At 40.7% G+C, this 23,192-nt stretch overlaps 1 protein-coding gene and 1 pseudogene across 1 annotated transcript in view; both read right to left on the minus strand.

Moving 5' to 3' along the window:
- On the minus strand, positions 1-1,377 carry LOC137765644 (actin-related protein 3 pseudogene; annotated as a pseudogene).
- A 6,787-nt stretch (positions 1,378-8,164) lies between these two features.
- Positions 8,165-23,192, minus strand: part of MCCC1 (methylcrotonyl-CoA carboxylase subunit 1) — a 63,520-nt gene continuing 48,492 nt past the window's right edge. The window contains exons 14-19 of the mRNA XM_068546302.1: positions 21,778-21,864; positions 16,577-16,626; positions 13,482-13,619; positions 12,076-12,183; positions 9,276-9,347; positions 8,165-8,488 (exon numbers count right to left, since the gene is read on the minus strand). Of these exons, the coding sequence (XP_068402403.1) occupies positions 8,360-8,488; positions 9,276-9,347; positions 12,076-12,183; positions 13,482-13,619; positions 16,577-16,626; positions 21,778-21,864 (584 nt within the window). The 3' untranslated portion in view covers positions 8,165-8,359. The remainder of the gene's footprint in view (positions 8,489-9,275; positions 9,348-12,075; positions 12,184-13,481; positions 13,620-16,576; positions 16,627-21,777; positions 21,865-23,192) is intronic.

The raw sequence follows: 23,192 nt of genomic DNA on the forward strand, positions 1-23,192 counted from the left end.
AATTATGTTTGGTCTTATTATTTCAAGTCAGGTTTACAACCTCAAAACCAACCATCCAGACAAAACAGGTAATCAGAAAGATTATTTCTTCCCCACCTCCCTAACCCCAATAACTATGAAGCCAATTTTATGACATGACTCCAAACACTGGATTGTGACAACAAATGCTAGGTCCAATTTCTTCATAATCCTTTTTGGTGTGGCATGCTTGGTAGAACTCAGGTGTGGAAGCCAGCATGGATCCTCCAAACCAAACTGCATATCACTGCATGTGGTATGTAATGACTTGTACATCAGTAGGTTTTGGCTTCAATCTACCACCACTCAATTCCCACTTAATTTCAGCCTGGCATCTACAGTTCTTTTCAAATCTCTTTGCGAGCGACATCTGAAGTCCCTGAACATGGTTGAAACTCCAGAGAGGACAATAGTCTTGTAGAGAGGACGTCTGACATCAATAGGACAATTCTGAATTACTTCATCTACAACTTCTGAGATAGGCTGAGTAAAGTCTGGATTAGCAAACTCTGGATGAAAAAAAATTTCAGGTCCCAAGAATCTCTCATATCCAACACCAATGGAAAATTCTTTCTTTGAGATAGCATTGATTCCAGAATACTGTTTAATTCACTTTGATCCATCTGTATCATACTTGTTATTCTTTTACTAAATCTGGGCAGACATAACTATAGCGCTCCTTTACTGCCTTAGCAGTTTCCAAGGATTGCTCTGGAGGAATTCCTACTTCTCGGTCTCTCAGCAGTTGCTGAATAAAATACGTTATATCTCGTCCTGCGATTGGAATGTACTTAATACAGCTGCCAAGCACATACACTTCAGCCACAGGGATGACACGAGCGACGTCTCCACTGTCTATTACTGTACCGGTCAACGTCCGTTCTCCTACTTGTCTGGCGGTCCAGGATGCAGCTAAGGCAAGAACAGCCTGTACAGCAATGTACAAGCCTGGAACATTGAAGGACTCAAACATTATTTCAGCAGTATATTCCCTGTTTTCTGGAGTATTCAGTGGAGGTTCAGTCAAAAGAAAATAATGGTCTTCAGGTTGCGCCCTTAAATATTTAAAGATCACTTGCTCCATAAACCTTTCCATCAAGTCCCGGTCTTCAACTGTACCATGGCAGATTGGCCACTTTGTTGCATATGTAGATTTTTCTATTGCTTCATCACCAGTGAAGAAGTCTAGGTCATCAACACCTTTCATCACCCTCCTTTGAGCTTGATCACCCACTTTTGCTGACTCCTTAATAGCAATACAGGAAGGGATGATAAACTGTGGTTCCGTATTTCCAGCATATCCTAGTTTTGCATACCCTGTGCCACAGTCCCCCACACAGGCCGGCAGCCGTCCCGCCACCTTCCTCTTCACCTGCTGCTGCCATCTGCTCTGTGCTGGTTGGGGCCAGGGATGGGCGGCGAGAGGTAGAAGCTATCTGACCATCCATGGCTGGGCCGCCCTCTCCATCCGGGGGGGAGCCGGGAAGCCAAAGCAGTAGCGAGAAATCAGCAGGCTCGGTCAGCAGCTTAGCTTAATTTTTCAATACTTTATAATTGGTCTTTGACCCAGCAATTCACTTCTATGAATTTATCCTAACACATATAACTGAGTATGTGCAAAATAAGGTATTGTCAAGTTATTCACTGCAGCATTTTTTTATAATACCAAAATGTTAAAAACAGTCTAGATATCTACCAATAAGGGTCTGATTGAATAAATTATATCCATTTGGTGGAACAAATGGAATACCATGCAGCTGTGAAACAGAATAAGGAAACTCCCTATATATTGTTATGGAAGGATCTCTAACACACATTATTAAATAAAAAAGCAAAGTGCGGAATTTGACTTTTAGTGTAGAAGGGAGAAACAAAGGAAAATCCGTCAAGAAACAATAGTCAGCAGAGTGCTCTTCAAGGGATATACCTAACAATCTGATACATATCTTTGAGTTGTTTGCAGGAACTCAGATCCCCACACAGGTGGTAACTACAAGCTAAGATCCCAGACTGGTCAGAATTTGGGGAATGATGATGTTGACCTTTTCTGACCCTCGTGACTTCAATCAACTAAAGCTTGGACTCTGCCAACCTTGGCTCCTGTTCTACACTGAATTCTCCTCTGCTCCAGTCCCTTCATGAATATGCATTCACCACCCAAGCCCCTTTATGAATATGCACGTACCCTTAGCTTAAAAGGTCCCCAGTTTTGCTGTTTGGGGAGACACTGCTTTGGGAAAGATCCCAGTGTTCTCCTTACCTGCTGCAAGTAATAAACCCTTCCTTCTCCCAATCTTTGGCTTGGTTGTGTCCGTTGGCCCACCAAGGTGAACTCAGTTTTCGGGTAACAGAAAGATACACAACAAACAATAGTGGTCAAATAGGGAATTCCCTGGTGGTCCAATGGTTAGAACTCCACGCTTTCACTGCCGAGGGCACGGGTAAGGTCCCGCAAGCCGTGCAGTGCGGCCAAAAAAAAAAGAAAGATAGTGGTTAACTACTGGCAGAGGTGAGGGGACTGTGTGGGTGGGAGGGAGATTTTCACTGTGTATCTTTTAATATACATTTTTGGATTTTGAACCATGGGAATATATTACCTATTCCAAAATTAATACTTATTTGAGAAGAGACTAACAATATTAACATGGCTAAGGAACTAAAGATCTATGGCTTATCTTGCGTGTAAGAGCTCTTCAGTAATTATTAGATGTGTTGTATTAGGGTGGAATGACTCCAGCGTTAAGGTGTGTGACGGGTCAGGCCTGGGAGAGGAGCAGGGAAGGTCGAGGGCAACTGAGGATGAGAAGTCTGTTTAGCTTCAGCAAAAAGCGAAGCTCCGCGTGGGGCCAGATGGGTAACCGGGGAACAAACTTAGGCGGGTGCCGGTCTGCATTATAATTAACATGAAGCCTGCTTTCAGGAATGGAGAAAACCATGTGCTTTTATGATTTAGGTGGTCATGAGAAAGGAGTAAGAATAATTGGGAACACAGAGAAGTCCCAAGTTACCTTTCTTTGTTGTTGTTGTTAGCGTTTTTAAAAAATTTTTTCTGGGGTGGGAGTGGTGTATTTGGAATGAGAGTTATTTCACATCTCATCAAAGCGTTTAGCAAAATACTAACCAGCGGTGGTATGAACAGAGAATGTTAGCCATCTTAGGAGGGAGGGAGTTACATCTAGGCTGTGCTTGGAGGTTTAAGGGGAGGGCAACTCACTGCGGGAGACTGAGCCAGTTAGAGGCCCAAAGACATTCTGATTCCTAGGATCCAGCAGATGGGAGACAAACGTCAGGGTGACAGGGTAATCACTGGTATCAGGGCTATGATCTGCTAGCGGCCCAGGCACCCCCTGGTCCAGAAGAAATGGTGTCCCCAGGGTTACTCACAGGGAGTGGGGGTGGGTAGGCAAGACTGCTCCTACCCAGCTGGAGACTTCGAGAGAGCCAGGGGAAGGGCTTCCTCGGACGCCCTATACTCAGAGGCTGGTGGAGAAGAACCGCTAACCCCACGGCTGCAGCTCCCTGGGGCCAGCCCTCAGGGAGCAGTGTCTCATTCATTAGCAGGAAGGGACTAACGACCCAAGACTCCGTGCTCTGGGCTCGGAGCAAAGCATTTGGGGACACCCATCTCCTCCCCTCTCACCACATGGTTTAAAATCACATTTTCCTCTTCCTGGGCATTTTGAAGCTTAGTGTGAATATCTAGAAGTGCTTTTTGAGATCCTCTGATGAAAGGTGCAACAGAAGTGCAAAGTATTACTCTCAACACTGTAAATATTTTAACAACAACAGCAGAAGTGCCATGTGCAGGCAGAACACAGACGCACATTCCAACGTCCAATATTCCTAAGAGAACTACTGGAGAGTTAAGAATGGTACATGTGCAAGAGAAGCCAGTCACAGAAAAAAAGAGATAGTTGAGCTAAGTAAGAGACTTCCCTACAATGCTGCCCAGCGGAACGGTAATGCCCACTCAAACAGGCTTCAGCCAGATACCAAGGTCTCCCCTCCAAGTACCAGCTACACACGTGCGTGATAACTGATGTGGAAGATGCAGCAAGCCCAGGCCCAGCCTTTGCTCAAGAGGCGAGCTGCTGCTGGGAGTGCTTCTGTCCCATTAGCAGGCAGGCTCTGGAACATGCCAGCCTGGCAGCTGACTGTGGCTGACGGTGGGGGCGGGTGGCTGATGGAGGCTTCCCCTGGCAGCACCACAGTCTGCTGTGGTCGACAGGTGCCTAGCTGGCCCTGGAGCAGACTAGAGCTGAGGGAGGGAGTGAAGAGAGGGGACAGGGTGATGCATGACCAGGCAGGATTTTTCACCACATGGGACCTGGGAATTTGGCTGGCAAGGATGATCAGCCGGGCTTAATTTAGAGCAGTTTCTCAATTGCTCTCAAGCAATAACTGAAGTTAAGAAATTAATAACTACCAGGTGAGTGTAAATGATGTTTCAAGCACAGTGCTAAAGTCAGCCTCTGTATTTTCTCATTTAATCTTCACAACAACTCTGTGAGGTAGTGCTACTACACTCATTCACAGATAGAGCTCAGAGGAAGTAAAGGACGTGCCCAAGACACTACAGTAAGTGGCAAGGCTCAGATCTGCGTGCAAGAATTGTAATTCCAAAGCTGTTTTGTCTACAATGCTATGTGGCTTCCTCAGTGACTAAAAAGCAACCATCAGGGCTCTTAGGTTTTGTTTTCTTGGTTATTACAGACCTAAACACACTGTATCCAAAATGCTATTGCCAAAGATAAGGTAACAAACGACTTTCTTCCAACAATATGGCTCAGGTTTTGATCCATGCCTATAAATGGATCTTATCCAAAAGAAGAGCTACTTTTAAGTCAAGGAGATGTATACCGAGGTCTGTCTTCTGGACCTGGACCACCCAGGCCAGGCTTCCATATTTGGTGCCTCTTTTGGACACACTGTCTCCAGTCTCCCTCTACTTTCCAATCTGTATTCCAGACTGTGGACAGAAATAACTTTGAAAAACCTGTCTGTTTGAAAATCTGCAGGGCTCCCAACTGCCTCCAGAATAAAGTCCTTCCCCGGCTAGGCAGCCACGTCCCCCAGAATAAAGTCCTTCCCCGGCTAGGCAGCCACGTCCCAGCCCTGCTCGGCCACGCCCCGTGGTCCAGACTCTGCTGGATCCCTCTGTGCCCCGCCCGAACAGTGTGTATTTTCACACCTCACTGTTATTATTAGCCCTGCTAGTCCCTCTCCCTGCAATGGCCTGGTCTTACCTTCTTTCTCCCTCTGGCAAATGGCTCTCCTCCAAAGCCCAGTTCAAATGTCACTGCACTCCCTCAGCTTCCTGACCCAAAGTAGAATTTATTACTCCACTCATTTGAGCCCCTCCGTGGCACCTGGTGCCCAAGCATATTATACTACTTACCATCAATTACAGTACTTTATTCTATACAGCTGGATCCTCTTTCCCTTTAATTGAGGCAAGGGCAAAAACCATTTCTTACTGTCTTTGTTTCCAGAGGCCCTGGTATACAGCAAATGCCCTGAATGTTTTAGAAGAAACAGATGCAGTCATATGCAAAGGAACCCTGCTCACACAGTACCACAGTGATGATCTCAAAGAATTTCGCCAATATGTGGGTAATTGGGATGGCTGGCTTCAAATTCCTTCTCTACACATTATTACCTGTGATCTACATAGCCCCTTAACAATGAAATAGAGAATAACTATCTTGTTCCCCTGAAGGATATGAAAGGGGGCATACAGCAACCCCAAATTTCCACCAGAGCACCTTTGCTTTTTCCTCTTGTCAACAGAGGAAGCTTTGTTTGGGCAGGGCAGAACACTGTGCTGCTAAAACTATAGTTAAAAGCACTGGTTTAGGGAATTCCCTGGCGGTCCAGTGGTTAGGACTCCGTGCTTTCATTGCCGAGGGCCTTGTGGCGTGGCCAAAAAGAAAAAAAAAAGCACTGGTTTAGATGGCCTCTTCCTTTACTACCTCATGCCTAAATACCTATCTGTAAGCACCTCTTCCTAACTGGTTTTCAAGCCTCTAGTCTTCTCCTCCTCCATCCAACTTGCAAGTTACTGCCAGATGAAATTTTCTAAAACATTATTTGAATCATATGTAACATGTTAGTTTTGTAATATAATTGCATAATAAATATAACTAACCACTCAGCCCCACAACTAGAACATTAACAGTAACTTGCATCTACCTCTACATACTTCACACATGTCAACCCCTTGCTTAATACCTGGAGCTAATCACTGTCTTTAAATTTTTTATTCTACTTTTTAAAGAATGTAGTTTTATTAAAGGGGAGAGGGAGGGGGTAGGGGTAAATTAGGAGTATGGGATTAACAGATACAAACTACTATGCATAAAATAGCAACAAGGAATTACTGTATAGCATAGAGAACTATATTCAATATCTTGTAATAACCTATAATGGAAAAGAATCTGAAAAAGGATATATAAGTGAATCACTTTGCTGTACACCTGAAACTGACACCATATTGTAAATCAACCATACCTCAATTAAAAAAAAAAAGAATATAGCTTTATTTTACATATATGAATATAGTTGATTTTGCTGATTTTGGAAGACGGTAAAGATAGTACCATACTGTGTATATCTCCTGGTACATGCTATTTCACTATTATGAATCCAAGATTCATCCATGTTGATGCTCTTAACTTGTTTAGTTTGCTGTTACATAGTATTCCACTGTGTGCCATACCACAGTTATTTACTCCTTCTCCTGCCAACCAACTCGGATTGTTTCCAGTGCTTTGCTATTATGGGTAATGTGGCTATCAACATTCTTGGTGCACAAGTGCATTTGTGCATTTCTGAACTGGGATGTTAGGTCATAGGGTATACAAATGTTCAACCTTGTGAAATAATGTCAAAGTTGTTTTTAAAGGGGCACTAACAGCCAGATAATTTTTTTCAAAATCACTGCTTTCCCTGTTGAAAAATAATTCAGTGTAACCACAACTTGCAACATAAAATCCAAACCTGCCATTCCATGCCAGTTAAAATCTGGTCCCAACCTAAATTTCATACCTTTTCTCTTATTGTCCCTGCCTAACCTCCAAGCACCTCCCACTCCAATCGGGCAGATCTGCTCCCAGATATAGAACACAACTTACTCATTTTCAAAAGCTCCTTCCTTTCTAGTCTGCAACCCCCCTGCGCCCCTGCTACTGCGCTTGGGTTCTCCTTCCTAATGAAACCTACCCAGAGCACACCTGACCACAGGACTCTCTTCCCCCCAGCTCCTAAAAGACATGTCCTGCCCCAGTCATATGCCATCAGCCTTCACCCCCATCCACGTCTTAGTGTGCTAGGTTTCATGCTGCCTTGTTGGAAAAATGGACATTCTAACTAAGCTGTGTGATCAGATTTACTTGAGAACTCCGCGTTTCCAAATTTAGTATTTGGTACATTTCTCACCACTCTCTGGACAATGGAATTGCTTAACTGTGGATCTGATTGTTTTCCCACATAACTTTTGACATGATTATGTCTTATTTCCCCAATTAAATCATCAGTACCTTAAAAGTACAGAGACCATATTTTTAAATTTCTTTGTATTCTCTACAACATTTAACATATCTCATGTGTGCAGTAAGAACTCAGTTCAACAAATATTTAACACTTCAGTGGATACCTGAAAATGCAGGGGACTGAAAGTGCGTTTCTAGAAAAAATATGTTCTAGCATACAATTTAAATATCTAATATGTAGGTGTATAAAATACATATACACAAAAGCATAAGTGTGTGTATATATATTTATACAAGCTTAGAATGTACAATAAAGGCAGAGGCAGTCTAGATAGAAACTTTCCAATCACAAAAACAAGAAACAAATAGCATCCATGTGTTTAAACTACCTAAGAAGTTACTCTTTGGCAAAAAACTCTTAGGTTTAGTGCTATGACATCTGTCTCTGAAATATGTTACTGTCCATTTTCGTCATGACTGTGACTAGGAAATAATTCATTTAGTTAAATGACCTTTTCTCTTTCAGTTGTTCTCCTTTGATCAAGTTGCTGCTCACCTTCCTAAAAAAACACTACATTGTATAAAATTTGAGGCAGAAACAAACTATATTGTCTCCCAATAAAAAAGTATAATTTAATTTTATTAGTATGAAATATTTTGAGATAATTTATTGTATTTGTGACCCAAGTACATGATTCTTAAATACGGAACGGTTTTAAGCGCAATCATACAATCATTTAGTAAAAGTGCTGGTCATCAGACCCCGAGAAAAGCAGGAAGGCACTTTCCCATTTTGGTGTAGAGATACTACACTTAGGAGGCTGCTTAATTGGCCGCTTATTTAATGGAGTTTATTCTGCTTCCCTTTTGTCAGATTCTTCCTCCTCAAACTCGACTAAAGGAGCGTGTCTGTTGGCCTGAGAACCTTCTTCGTAGAACACTTTCTTGATAGTGCCATCCTTTGGGGCCTTTATGGTATGCTGCAAAGACAGAAGGCATGACAAACACTGGCTGTGATGCTAGTGAGGGCTGAGCACACACCAAGTCAAGAAACACGAAAAGTGAAAAATGAAGCCAATTATTTAGATGTTTTGTCATGTATCGGTGCTTCCCGACCTTTCTCATATCACAGCACACAGAGAAAATAATAACAGTTTTACGGTGCGCTTGGGGATTGAGAGGAATCACTACCTTGATGCACCTGGTCAATAATTGGGAAGCTCTGCATTAGCTGGTAATTCTCAGCTCAAGCTTCACAGTAGACTCTCACCTGGGAAGCTTTTAAAAACTACTGATCCTTGGGCTCCCCTACAGGAAATCCCAGTTCAGCTGGTCTGGGAGGTACTTTTGCAAAAAGCTTCTTAGGTGCAATTTGTGACCAGGGCTCAGAACCAATGGCCTACAATTTCTAACCATCTAAAAACCTAAACAGCTAATTTAAGTTGACTGAGGTTTTCACTTTGATACTGATATTTGGCATCCTAGGTATGGCCTTAGAAAATACCAGTAGCTAATATTCTGTTGGGTTACTGCCTGAATCTAAGCTACTGATAATTTCAGAATCACAAATGACAGGCACGATCTCACAAAATTAAAATGAAAATGTAAGAGACGGATGGTTTGGTTTTGTTTCCTGCAGTTAATGCTTCATCAATCCATGGTTCTTAATATTTAAAATGGTCTTAATTTACAAAATAAGACAAAAGAATGATTGGGACTGATAGTTCCCAAAGTTTATTTGGCAAGTGAACCCGTGATTTCACTTACCTCCATCTTCATGGCGAGCATAACCATCAAAGAATCTCCAGCTTTTACTTCGTCTCCAGCTTTCACAAACACCTAGAGAGTCAGAGTGACAGGTTAATATTTAAAAACACAGAGGTCCTTTGTGGTCCACAGAGTTGGTATATAAACGTACACAGCAGAAGTATGTGTCTATGTGGTTGTCTTGTCCGCCAAAGACAAACATACTGGCATAAATCAGAGACCCATAGGTCAGTCTGGCATTGCGGGCACTGTTGTCAGTGGGGGGCACTCCTTAGCTACCCATCCCTGCCCCCCAACCCATTGAGTTTTCCTTGAATCAGATGAATACACTTAATGTATTTCAAGATCCTTTTGTGTTTTCATGAATATACAGACAAGACATATCACCAACAGGGAAGGACTGACTACAGGCACACCTCGTTTTATTGCTCTTCACTTTTATTGTGCCTCACAGATATTGCTTTTTTTTTCTTTTTAAGAAATTGAAGGTTTGTGGCAACTCTTCATCAAGCAAGTCTATGGGTGCCATTTTCCCAACAGCATTTGCTCACTTTGTGTCTCTGTGTCACATTTTGGTAATTCTTGCAAAATTTCAAACCCTCTACAGTAAAAAGATTATGACTCACTGAGGGTTCTGATGATGGTTAGCATTTTTTAGCAATACAGTTTTTTTATTGTAATTTTTATTTTATATTGGAGTATAGTTGATTACAATGTTGTGTTAGTTTCAGACACACAGCAAAGTGATTCGGTTATACATATATCTAAGTATTTTTTAATCAAGGTATGTACATTTTTTTAAAGACATACTGCTATTGCACACTTAACAGGCTACAGTGTAGTTTAAACATAACTTATATATGCACTGGGAAACCAAGAAATTCATGTGACTTGCTGTACTGTGGTGGTCTGGAAACAAACCTGCAATATCTCTGCTGTATGCCTGTACTACACTTAAATGTTTTCACGATAGGCAGGGTGGAGGGTCTTGCCTGGTTTTCTAGTTTTTAGGTTGTTTAGGATAGTGTTTCAGGTCTTTAGGGCCTTGTGTAGTAAATGCATAGACAATCTTCATGTGAAAGAATTAAACTTACTGGCAATACAGAAAAATATCTCTATTTTCCTTTTTTCAAGTATAAATGAACTCATATATCCCATATGGTTTTACTGTCTTCTTGGTTAACATGGTTATCAAGTAGTTTTCAGAAACATCACACAGTAGAGTTAGGTTCTAAAGTCAATGCGTACAGTCAAAACTGTGAAAAATGAGAAAGATGTCTGAGAGCCCCACAATCACCCAACGCTGGGTGGTAACTTTAGTAGCATGCAATGAAATCAATGATCTGGGTTTAGGTCAGTTATGGGGGAAAAAAGTGCATGTTTAAAAGTACACCCTGAGGGCTTCCCTGGTGGCGCAGTGGTTGAGAGTCTGCCTGCTAATGCAGGGGACACGGGTTCGAGTCCTGGTCTGGGAGGATCCCACATGCTGCGGAGCGACTGGGCCCGTGAGCCACAACTGCTGAGCCTGCGCGTCTGGAGCCTGTGCTCCGCAAGAAGTAGAGGCCGCGATAGTGAGAGGCCCGCGCACCGCAATGAAGAGTGGCCCCCACTTGCCACAGCTAGAGAAAGCCCTCGCACAGAAACGAAGACCCAACACAGCCATAAATAAATAGATAAAAATAAATTAAAAAACGCAGTTCAAGTACTTTCTTAAAAAAAAAAAAAAAAAAAAGTACACCCTGAGTAGGGAATTCCCATATTACAAGAGGCCTGTGGGAACTGAGACTGAATGAGCGAAAGGCAGGTCCACGTCCCTCAAGTCTGTTGCCCTTCTGGGGCAAACATTTCCAGACAGGAATGGTGGGTGAAATCACTCACACTATTTAAATAGTTGTTTTCTTCTTTTATTTATGGGTACCAAGAACATACAGTTGAATTTTTATGACTTAAATGCATTTAAGGGGACTCTATGTAAGTATATAAAAGGAGACTACTGATCTACCACCATTGGAAGTTATATCAGTATGGATCTCAACTCTGAATATATGTGGCATTCAACACCAAACCACATTGTTCTTCACCAATACCTTTCAAATTTTGGATAATGCTTGGTGAATGTTCCATTTTAATCATATAAAGACAACCTTGATTATTTGTACTTTGATGGAAATTCCCACTTCAAAGAAGTCTTTATCATAAATTAGGTAAATGGGAACTTCCCTGGTGGCGCAGTGGTTAAGAATCCGCCTGCCAATGCAGGGGACACGGGTTCGATCCCTGGTCTGGGAAGATCCCACATGCCGCGGAGCAACTAAGCCCGTGCGCCACAACTACTGAGCCTGTGCTCTAGAGCCCGGGAGCCACAACTACCAAGCCCGCACGCATCATCCAGTGAAGCCCGCGTGCTCTAGGGCCTGCACGCCGCAACTACTGAGCCCGTGTGCTGCAACTACTGAAGCCCGCGTGCCTAGAGCCCGTGCTCCATAACAAGAGAAGCCACTGCAATGAGAAGCCCGCGCACCGCAACAAAGAGTAGCGCCTGCTTGCCGCAACTAGAGAAAGCCAGCGCGCAGCAACAAAGACCCGACACAGTCTTAAAAAAAAAAAAAAAATTAGGTAAATGGTATTTTCACTGTAATATAGAACTTGAATCTATAATAGGTCCTCTTGTTTTCTTGAAATGGATGCTTTCCTATGAGCAAGATTTAGAGAGGGGGAAAAAGAATATATACAACAAAGTTCAACAAAGACATTTATTAGGACTTATTGTACATCATTCTACATATGTTCACATCATTACCTTTTCAACAGTTCCAGTCATAGGAGCTACGGCACCTCCTTGGGTTCCTTCTGAGCTCACTGAAGACAAGTATCTGGGGACTGGAATGCCAATCTGAATACTTCCATCCTATAAATAGAAATGATATTTATGGGATATATATTTATAACATAAATCAGAAATGAAATTAAGATCACTGTAGTTTTACTAATAGACCTGAGGTGATGATTATTTTCAAACTATTTGTTAAATATCAGTCGTCTTTAATACCAGGGTTCTAATCTAGCTTTGTACCTTGAGCAAATTACTAAACCCCTCACTCTTGGTTTCCCACTGTAAAGAAGTAATGGCATACATGCCTCACAGGGGATTAAAAGAATTAAAGTATATAACTGTTGGTAAAAGACAGCCACTGTCTGGAAGCCATTTTTAGTAGCAACCCCACTATAAGGTGCTTAGTCTAAGCCAGGAACTCTTCTTAACAACTATATGTATATATAATGTCATTGATGATCCCAACAGCCTTATGAGTTGGGTACTGTTATTTATTTATTTCTGTTCATAGATGGGAGAACTGAAGTCTAGAGAGTTTAACTTGCTCAAGGTCAAGCAGATGCTGGCAGGGCCAGGATTTGAATCCAAGCAGCTTCATACTCCAGAACCCATGCTCTTCACCACTCCACTCTACGGCCTCTGCCGTCATATTGTTCTAGCACATTGACTATGGCAAGAAATGCCGGGTAAAATGAGATAAACCTTGACTCCAAATATGTAGTTTAATTACTGGAATACTAAAGGCATCTCATCACAAAGGACTGTGGTCTGGAAGATGGTTCCCAAATGTGAAAAGACTCTGAAGAGGCCACAGTATATTTGATAATCCATTCCCTTTCTTCACCCATGCAGAACACCAAGGTCTCCTAACAAGCTCCTAACCAAATCCATGCCAAGCCTACCCCAACGATCCTTTGACTGCCACGAGACCACCACTAACCCCACCCACCTCCCCCATAAGGAGTATCCGGTCCACAGACTCCTCCTGCAATGGTCTCCCTCCCAAGTCCCCAGGATTCCCAGTGCCAGGAGAATGGTGATTGGGGTAAGTTTTCAGGGGCCTCAAATCCCTGAGAGAACACTGCCCCCTGAGCAGGGAGATTCGCTCTGACAAGAAGTGGGTAAGGGTGTTTGAGAATTAAAGGAAGAAATGGATATGTGTCTGTCAGTGAGAATCTGTGAGAACAAAAGGGATGAATGGAGAAATAGAGAAGGTGGAAATGTGACAAAGAAACAGACTGAAAGGGAGACAGAGAAAAGGTCACAGCAGTGAGAGAAGGAAGCAGGATCTTTCTACTATCTCAGTGGAATACCTCTGGTCAAGCAATTTTCTCCCAAACTCCAACAGTGTTATTATAAAGAAAAGACACTACCATGGAAAATAGGTAAATAGTGTTTTCCAGGATAATCAGCTTAGTTTTACTAGCAACTCCGTTAACAGAAGATTTCAGGTAAGTGCAGTCTCCCTCACTGCAAAGATCACCAAGGACATGGAAAGTTTTATCTTCAATCTGAAAAAACAGAAAAATAAGATCCTTAAAATAAAATAAATGAACAACCCTACAGAATTAAAATCAAAATCAATTCTTTACTAGTAAGTTTCAAAAGGTAATAGGTAAAATGTTTTTTTTAAAAGTCATGTAGGAAATTTCCTCCTAAGATTCATAAACAAAATACTCTAGAAAGAAACAGCAGTAAGATAATTAAAAGGAAAAAAAAAGTTATAGAACATATCTATAGCACCATACTGCTACAGATAAAGGTTCATTTAAGAATAGCAATAAAAAAGTGAAATAGAAATATAGATCAAAGTAAGCAAAATTATTAAAATTCAGTTGAGTATATTACATGTTAGTACTCATTTCTGAGTACCCAAAGTCAAATTTAGTTTTACTGTGCCAAAGTTAGTAACGAAAAAAGCCAGAACCCCATAATTAGATAGATTTCACCAACATATAGATCCAATTCATGGGTTTCGGTTATGATTTAAGAAGATAAATTAGCTGGAGATTGACCACAATTTTCTTACTCTGAGAGAGTACCGAAGAACAGATTTCACACTTAATCTTCCAAGGAAGCTGACGAAAGGACATGAAACCTTTCTGTTTAAAAGGACGTTTTCTCATATACACACTCAAGAAAAAGATTTCCCTTACACACAGAAAATTCATTTAAATCTTCTTTCTTTATTTTTCATTTCAATTCCCATATTAGTGTCAGAGTCCTGTGGCTATTCTTTTCAAATATATTATGTAGGCTAAAGTGAAATAGGTCACACTGCAGTATTTATACATGGTTCTCATCTATCCTAAGTTAAAAAATATGACATTTTACTCTGCTTTGTAACCTACTAAAACAGCCATTTGAATGTTTGTGGAATTCTCAGGACATAAAGGTTAGATTGGGAACAGTTTTGTTTAAAGATCTACAGAAGCACATTCTAAGTTCGTGAATGTAGTTCCACGAGCAGATTAGAACAAACCTGCAATTTAATTTACCATTTACCAAGGGATAAGAAGGGGTTCCTAAACCAGAGGTACCAATATGAATTGCAACCCTCACATACTAAAGTAAGTAGATTTCCCATCATCTGTCTGAATCTCAGAGAAAGAAAACCAATGTGTCTCAAAGCGTTGGGTAATTTAAAGCACATCATTGATAAATTCATTTTGCAGGATTTGAAATCTCTTAGCTCATACTAAAAATGATTTATTCTATTCTCTGAATACTTACTATAGGAATTTGGTTGAGTTCTCATACTGTTTTTTAACGCTTTTAGCATTTCATTTTGCCAATATAATGGACTTTTAAAAATTGAGGTCTATCATAAAAATTTTGACTAGAGATTCTTAAAGTATGACCTGTGGATCCCTTGGGGTCCCCAAAACCCCTTTAGGAGTTCCACAAAGTCAAACAATTTCATAATAATATAATGTTATTTGTCTTTTTTTACCCTCATTCTCTCAAGTATACAGTGGAATTTTCTAGAGATTGCAGGACACGTGATAATGTTCTTGCTCTGACGGCTAATGGAATGTGTGCTTGTAATAATCTTTTCTCTGTTTATCCTGCAACTCAACAAAAAACCCAACCTGGTTTTTAAAAAAAGGCAAATAATTTGAATAGTCATTTCTCTAAAGAAGATAAACAAATAGCCAATCAGCATACGAAAAGATGTTTAACATCATTAGTCATTATGGAAATGCAAATCAAAACCACAGTCAGATACTACTTCCACACATGAGGATGGTTTATTTAAAAAAAGAAAAACAACAACAACAACAACAAAACAAAACAAAAAAACCCACCAGAATATAATTGTTGGCAAGGAAGGATATGGAGAAATTGGATCCTTTGTGCACTGCTGGTGGGAATGTAAAATGGTACAGACACTATGGAAAAGAGTACGGTAGTTCCCCCCAAAATTAAAAAGAGAATTACCATATGACCCAGCAATTCTACTTCTTTGGGTATATGCCTAAAAGAATTGAGATCAGGGTCTCAAAGAGATATTTGTATACCGATGTTCATAGCAGCATTATTCACGATAGGGAAAAGGTGGAAGCAACCCAAGTGTCCATTGAAAGATGATAAATAAAGTGTGGTGTATACATACAATGGAATATTATTCAGCCTTAAAAAGGAAGGGAATTTGGACATATGCTACAACAACAGAAGGACCTCAAAGACATTATGCTAAGTGAAATAAGCCAATTACAAAAGGAGGAATGCTGAATGATTCCACTTATATGAGGTACCTAGAGTAGTTAAATCCACAGAGACAGAAAGTAGAATGGTGATTGCTGGAGGAGGGGTGGGTGGAGAAGTGGGAGTGGGCTCTTACTGTTTAATGGGTACAGAGTTTCTGTTTTGGAAGAGGAGAAAAGTTCTGCAGATGGATGATGGTGACGGTTGCACAACAATGTAAATGTATTTAATGCCACTAAACTGCACACTTAAAAATGGTTAAAATGGTAAATTATATATATGTATATTTTAAAAATGTACATTAAAACAATAATAATTTTTTTCTCAGTGTAATTTTCTAAATGGTAAATATTAATAGATGTAACTAATACAAACAAAAGCTCTTAGGGGAGTCTCAATAACTTCTAAGAGTGTACAGAGGTCTTGAGACCAAAAAATTTGAGAACTACTACTTTAGATATAAATACATTCACATAATTTAGGGGCTTGTTACATGTCTGATTCAAAACTATTATTATTATTTTTTTACCAATCTTTTATTCTTAAGGAACCCCACAGCCAAACTGAATAAATAATCAGAAACTATGTATAGGGGGTAATTTCTCCAAATTCGTCTGAAATAAAAGCTCATGACATTCTCCTAATTATAGTCATAATAATCAATGGCTTAAGAGAAAGTAGAGAGTTAAAAAATACTCTACTTAGTATGACAGAGATCAGATTCAGCTCTGAGCTGTAGAACAAAACCAAAAAGGCTTACCTGCATGCTATGTGACCCATCACGGTTATATGTTACAGCTATGGCTACATCTTTATGGAGAAAGGGGGGAAATTGAAGAAAAATTAGAAGACATTCACTTATTCAGTAACTGAGATTCTGAAAACCTCACTTTCAACCTAAGGATAACTAGTTGTTAGGGATATCAACATCTTTTAACTCCCTGACAATAAAGATTAAAAAAATTTAAAAATCAGACAGGTTTCAATAAAGGTGAATTTCAAACTTTTCTTTTTTAAAACTGGAGTTTTAGCTCTTTTAAGTTTATAGGATATTTCAGATACTTTCCCCTCAACAAGAAAGGCTGTAGTGTCATAGTAGAAAATGTAAGTAATTGGGAAAAGAGAAGTTCTGGCTTAAGACCCAAATCTGCCATCTGTGGCATGATCACCTCTGTGATCTTGATCGAGTCATTTAAAATCTTGCTTTTCTGATCCATTCTGACCCATCAACTGGGTATGAGAATGTAAATGATTAAATAAATGTGAAAGTGCAGACTATACAAATATAATATACAATATATTTATATCATTATGTGAATACAGAATAGGTTAAAGACTATCCTAGGAGATGGAAATTTTGTGGGGTAGAGAATGCAGACCAAAGTCATTTCATCTACTCCTGACACATCAACCAGCATCTTGATGCTGCCAGCTCAGATCTGTTTCCAGCCTTGACCTTCCTTCTCCAGAACTCTAGTTAGTCACTCCTAGCAGGATCCTCCATTGGCACTTTAAAATAAACATGGTGGAGCCAACAAATCACCTCCCCAGTCCGCCTGCCTTCCCTCCTGACCTGTGAGCTCCATGACTGACACCATTTTCCTTGTCATCCAGGTTTATAACCTATCATTCTTGCCTTCTCCTTCTCCTTTGCTTTCCACCTCCAAGAGTCACCACAAAGCTGCCAAATTCTTCCCCTGGAGGACCTGTCCTCTACACTTCCTCCTGTCCATTCCCATCGCTCTACTCTGATTCAGTCCCACAGCTTCTGGCCTGGCTGCCTCCAAAGAGGTCCTTCCAAAACTTCCTGCTTCCTGTCTCAACCATTACAGCCGATGCTGCCTAGCATGTCCCCACCACATTCAAAATACTTGGCCTGGTATGGAAGGCACCAAACTCCCAGTCTTGTTTCCCACTATTCTTCTACATAGCCCTGTGTTCCAAACAAATGGGAAAATGGGCCAATTAATATTCTCCATATGTGCCTCTAGCCTTCCCCACAATTGTGCCTCTTTGCTCACGCTCCTCCTTCACACTTTGCTGGTCCTAAGCCACACCAACCGACACATCACGCTCACTCGCTGTCCTTGGGAAGAGTCTGTCTAGGTGGAATGAATTCTCTCCTCTGAACATTAAGACTTCGGCATATAAAACACCATTATGATTCTCCCCTCATCCAGTTTTATATGACAGTGATTTCTCTCTTTATCAGTTGTTTTTAAAAATTGCAAAAATAGGACTTCCCTGGTGGCACAGTGGTTAAGAATCCGCCTGCCAATGGAGGGGACACGGGTTCGAGCCCTGGTCCAGGAAGATCCCACATGCCACAGAGCAACTAAGCCTGTGCGCCACAACTACTGAAGCCCATGCGCCTGGAGCCCGTGCTCCGCAACAAGAGAAGCCACCGCAATGAGAAGCCCGCTCACCACAACTAGAGAAAAGCTCACGCGCAGCAACAAAGACCCAATGCAGCCAAAAATAATAAATAATAAAATAAAATAAAATATTTTTTAAAAATTGCAAAAATAAAAATATTCACAAAAGTTAAATACTGAAGTTCATAAACTAAAAAGTCCCCTCTATGGCCCAGATGTACTACTATTAAACATTTAATGTGTGAATCCTTTTAGATTTTTTCAAATGCACAAATTTATATTTTTCTTTTATAAAAATAGGATATTGTTATAATATTGTTCTGCAACCAACTTTTAAAAATTAACATGTGACATACATATCTATTTTGTTCTTTTCATAGTAGCAAGGGGATAATTTAAGAATAATGATGATGATGATGATAGCTATTGTTTATTGACTGCTTGCTCTAGGTCATTCAATGAGCTAAATGCTAATGAGCTAAATGCTTTATAGGTGTTGCCTCATTTAATATACTCGACAACCCAAGGAAGTAACTGCCAGCACCATTCCCACTTACGGCTGAGGACACTAGATGCTTAGAGAGTGTGACTTGCCCAAGGGTCACAGACAAGAGGGGAGCGGAATTCAACCCATACAGTCTGACTCCAGGGCCTGCATTATTAACCACTACACCATCCGTCTTGTCAACATATACACTTCTCCTTTGCCAAATGGTAAATTTCTTACATCTTTTTTTCTCTTCTTTACATTACTCAGAATATCTGTTTTTTCAAAAACTTTGTACTGAATGTATGAATGAATGAAACTTTCCCCCTAAATCTTACCAATATATTTAAACTTTCTTATAAGAAAATACATCCAATTACGCCAGATCAGTTTTCTTTCAATTTATAAGATATGAAAAGAATTTAACTGACATGAATGCCGAATGAATCATAGTAAAGGACTTCCCTGGCGGCTCAGTGGTTAAGAATCCGCCTGCCAATGCAGGGGACACGGGTTTGATTGCTGGTCCGGGAAGATCCCACATATCACAGAGCACCTAAGCCTGTGCGCCACAACTACCGAGCCTGTGCTCTGGAGCCCAGGAGCCACAATTACTGAGCCCACGCACCGTAGAGCCCACGCGCTGCAACTACCGAGCCCACGCACCACAACTACCGAAGCCTCCGCGCTCTAGGGCCCACGTGCTGCAAATACTGAGTCCGCATGCTGCAACTACTGAAGCCCGCGCACCTAGAGCCCATGCTCTGCAACAAGAGAAGTCACCGCAATGAGAAGCCCACGCACCACAACGAAGAGTAGCCCCTGCTCGCCGCAACTAGAGAAAGCCTGCGCGCAGCAACGAAGACCCAATGCAGCCAAAAATAAAAAAATAAAATAAATAAATTTTTTAAAAATTAAAAAAAAAGAATCATAGTAAAGACATTGTCAGGAAAACTCTAAATTCCTTTATATATTATAGGGTAACTGAATTTGTTCCTCCCTCCTCTAGGTATCTCTTGACCCCCACAAGAGAACCTTAAACATCCTCTTATAAATTTAATATATGTTTAATATCCTCTTACATACTTAATAAAGTATATAAGTTTAGCATGGTGCAGTGTTAGGTAAGCACATGTACCCTGGAGCATGGGTTCAAATTCTGGCTCCACCAATTAGTTTTGGTGTGACTTCAAGAAAACTATTAATCTCTCTAAGACTTGGTTCTCAATTTATAAAACTGACACTAATAATAACACTGATCTCATTGGCCTATTCTGAAAATGCAAATGAAATAATCCATGGAACGTGCTTAACAAAGTGTCTGATATATACCAAACACTCAGTAAATCTTAGCCATTATTATTGAGGGTAGGGCAGGGTTCTGTGAAACATGGTCATAGTAACAAAGGAAGATTATTTTTCAAGTCCTGAATATTTAAAATGCTGGGTCATTCTTAACTGAGAACATTAGGAGTTGGTTCTACTTTAGATTCACAAATGCTTCTGGGCCCTTAGACTTCCTGTTGGGAGCACTCTCTTATTCAACCATGGTCACTACTGATTAGCATATATTAGAGACTCACCATAACATTCTGAAAGCTGTTATATTCAGACCTGGATTATTGTTGAAAAATACTACCAAAAGGATGTAGTGAACAGCATGCATGTTGGCTTTTCAATTATATATTTATTTACTTTAAAAATTAAAACCACAAAATCCCAAACAATGCAGCATAATCCAAAATACTGCTCAGAGCCTTAGTGAAGATCCACGCCAAATTACAGTTGGCTCATTTGAATTACAGTCACACATGTGATCTTTCTGTTCAGTTTAGGTTGAAGAGGTCACTGAAACTTTGCTGCCGATACTTGTGTACAGCATATAGGAGTCTAGAGTAAGATACTCCCAGATTTTGGAGGCTGTTTTTTAGGATGAAATGAACAAATACACCAGTATAAAATGGATAGGTTAACCATTTGCAGAATGCTACTTTATAAGGGATGTTTGCAAACTTTCTTTCCATGTACTCAAGGCACTTAGGGCAATGACCATCTAGGTTCAGAATGAAAAAAATACCTAAAGAGCTATAACCCAATCAACTTCTGTGAACAAAGAATCTTCTAATAAGTGACTGATATCTACACAGAGTTGAGGTACAGAAAATCCCACTCTGTCTGGGGCAGAGGGCGCTGTGATGAGCTGGCAGGAGCATTCTGTTCTACATGTAGAATGTAGGCACATTCTGATAATGGAGTTAGCACAGTTCATTGACACCTCACATTTAAGGTCATCCAGTCCTCCCAGCCCTGACTCTGCACCCATCTGGCTTGCCAGGCAAACTGTCCTGCAGCAAAAGGGATATAGCCACCTGCTATCACAGGATTCTGGTTCCTCTGATACACTGTTCCAGCCATAAGTTTATAAACCACCTTCTGGCTTAGGTTTCAGCCCTTCCTGACTTAAGTTACAATAAATCAGGCCCCCTCCTGAGCCTATTCAAATTACTTTGCAACCAAAACTCAATTTTCCACTGGAAAAGTGGTGGAAATAGCACAGGGGCCAAGGTCAGAAAGACTGGGTGTCAATCTTGGCTCTGCCACTTACTAGCCTTGAGTAAGTTTTACTGCACCTCCCATGCCTCAGTTTCACCACCAATAGGTGGGTAAAACAGTGACTCCCCTTCATTAACGCTGCTTTTCTTCTTTAAAAGTCATACATGCTCACTGAAGAAAAACTGCAAAGCAAAGAAAGTACAAAGAAGAGGCGGAAAAAAGACTGCCTCAAATCCCACCATCCAACGGTAATCTCACTAATGTTTTGTCATATTTCATTTCAGCCATTTTGCTATGTACGTTTTATGACATATTTTAAAAATATTTACCAAATATAGAAAAAGGGTAAAAAATAAAAAAAAAAAAAACATTAACTCTACCACCCAGAGCCAATCAATTCTATTATTTTAGCATGCTTCCTTCCAATGTTTAGGCTAGGGATCTTAAAAAATGTAATTGATAGTGGCCAGACTGAATCCTTTTTTTTCAGGTAAATGTGCTCTATTTCTATGAAGCACATTCCTCTTTTAATAAAACATTACTTACTGTTTTTACCATCCCTAAGAGTCATGTTTCTGGTGTAACAGATATTCAGTCTTCTTCCACTGCTGGATACAAAAGGAGAGTATTGATCTAGAAAAAATTTAAAATTCAACAACAAATTAATGAACATCAAGCTTACTAACAGGGGCTTCCCTGGTGGCGCAGTGGTTGAGAGTCTGCCTGCCAATGCAGGGGACACGGGTTCGAGCCCTGGTCTGGGAAGATCCCACATGCCGCGGAGCAACTGGGCCCGTGAGCCACAATTACTGAGCCTGCGCGCCTGGAGCCTGTGCTCCGCAACAAGAGAGGCCGTGATAGTGAGAGGCCCGCACACCACAATAAGAGTGGCCCCCGCTTGCCGCAACTGGAGAAAGCCCTCGCACAGAAACGAAGACCCAACACAGCCATAAAAATAAATAAATAAATAAATAAATAAAATTTAAAAAAAAAAAAAAAGCTTACTAACAAAAGAAAACATAAGAGGTCCTATATTGGCAGCTCAAATGTGTTTTCTTTGTTCTATTCACTGCTTTAAATTTAATTAAAAAAAATTTTTTTAAAGCTATTTTTTCCTTTTTTTTCTTTTTTTAATATTTATTTATTTATTTTTGCCTGCCTTGGGTCTTAGTGGCGGCACGTGGGATCCTTCGTTGCGGCACGCGGGCTTCTCTCTAGCTGTGGCACGTGGGCTCCAGAGCGTGCGGGCTCAGTAGTTGTGGCTCGTGGGCTCCAGAGTGCATAGGTTCTGTAGTTGCAGTATGGGGGCTCTCTAGTTGTGGCGCGTGGGCTCAGTAGTTGCAGCACGCAGGCTTAGTTGCCCCGTGGCATGTGGGATCTTAGTCCCCTGACCAGAGATCGAACCCACGTCCCCTGAATTGGAAGGCAGATTCTTAACCACTGGACCACCAGGGAAGCCCCCTCATTGCTTTAAATTTAAATTAGACACTTTCATTTACGGCTCAGGAAATTTTATATGAAAAAAATCCCAGTTTCTCTTGAAAATCAGAATATTTGCAGCCTCAACTCTCATCCTCTGGTGACGTAAACTGCACAGTGGCCACCTTTTTTGACAGGACAAACGCATTCCAGGTCACCCAAATCCTCACCACTCACTATTTTTCTTTTACCTGGCCTCTTTTACTGGTCCACCCCAGACATTTGTGTGTTCACCCTCTGTTAGACAATATCCAGGAGCTACAGAGTAGCTAAATTGAAGCAATTTATTCTGAAACTCCTCACTGTGCTGGTTATAAATTTTAAAAAGGAAAGTGAGAGTAAGAGGACACTCCATTCTAAAAATGCTAAGTCCAGGCTTAGGAATACCAGATGGGGTATAGTTAGATGCATTTATTTAATGTAAAAGGACCAAATGAGGACAGAGCACAAATCTCCAAATATAGTTATATATTTTAAGCTTT

The sequence above is a fragment of the Eschrichtius robustus genome, chromosome 6 (assembly GCF_028021215.1).
Source record: "Eschrichtius robustus isolate mEscRob2 chromosome 6, mEscRob2.pri, whole genome shotgun sequence".
NCBI lineage: Eukaryota > Metazoa > Chordata > Mammalia > Artiodactyla > Eschrichtiidae > Eschrichtius > Eschrichtius robustus.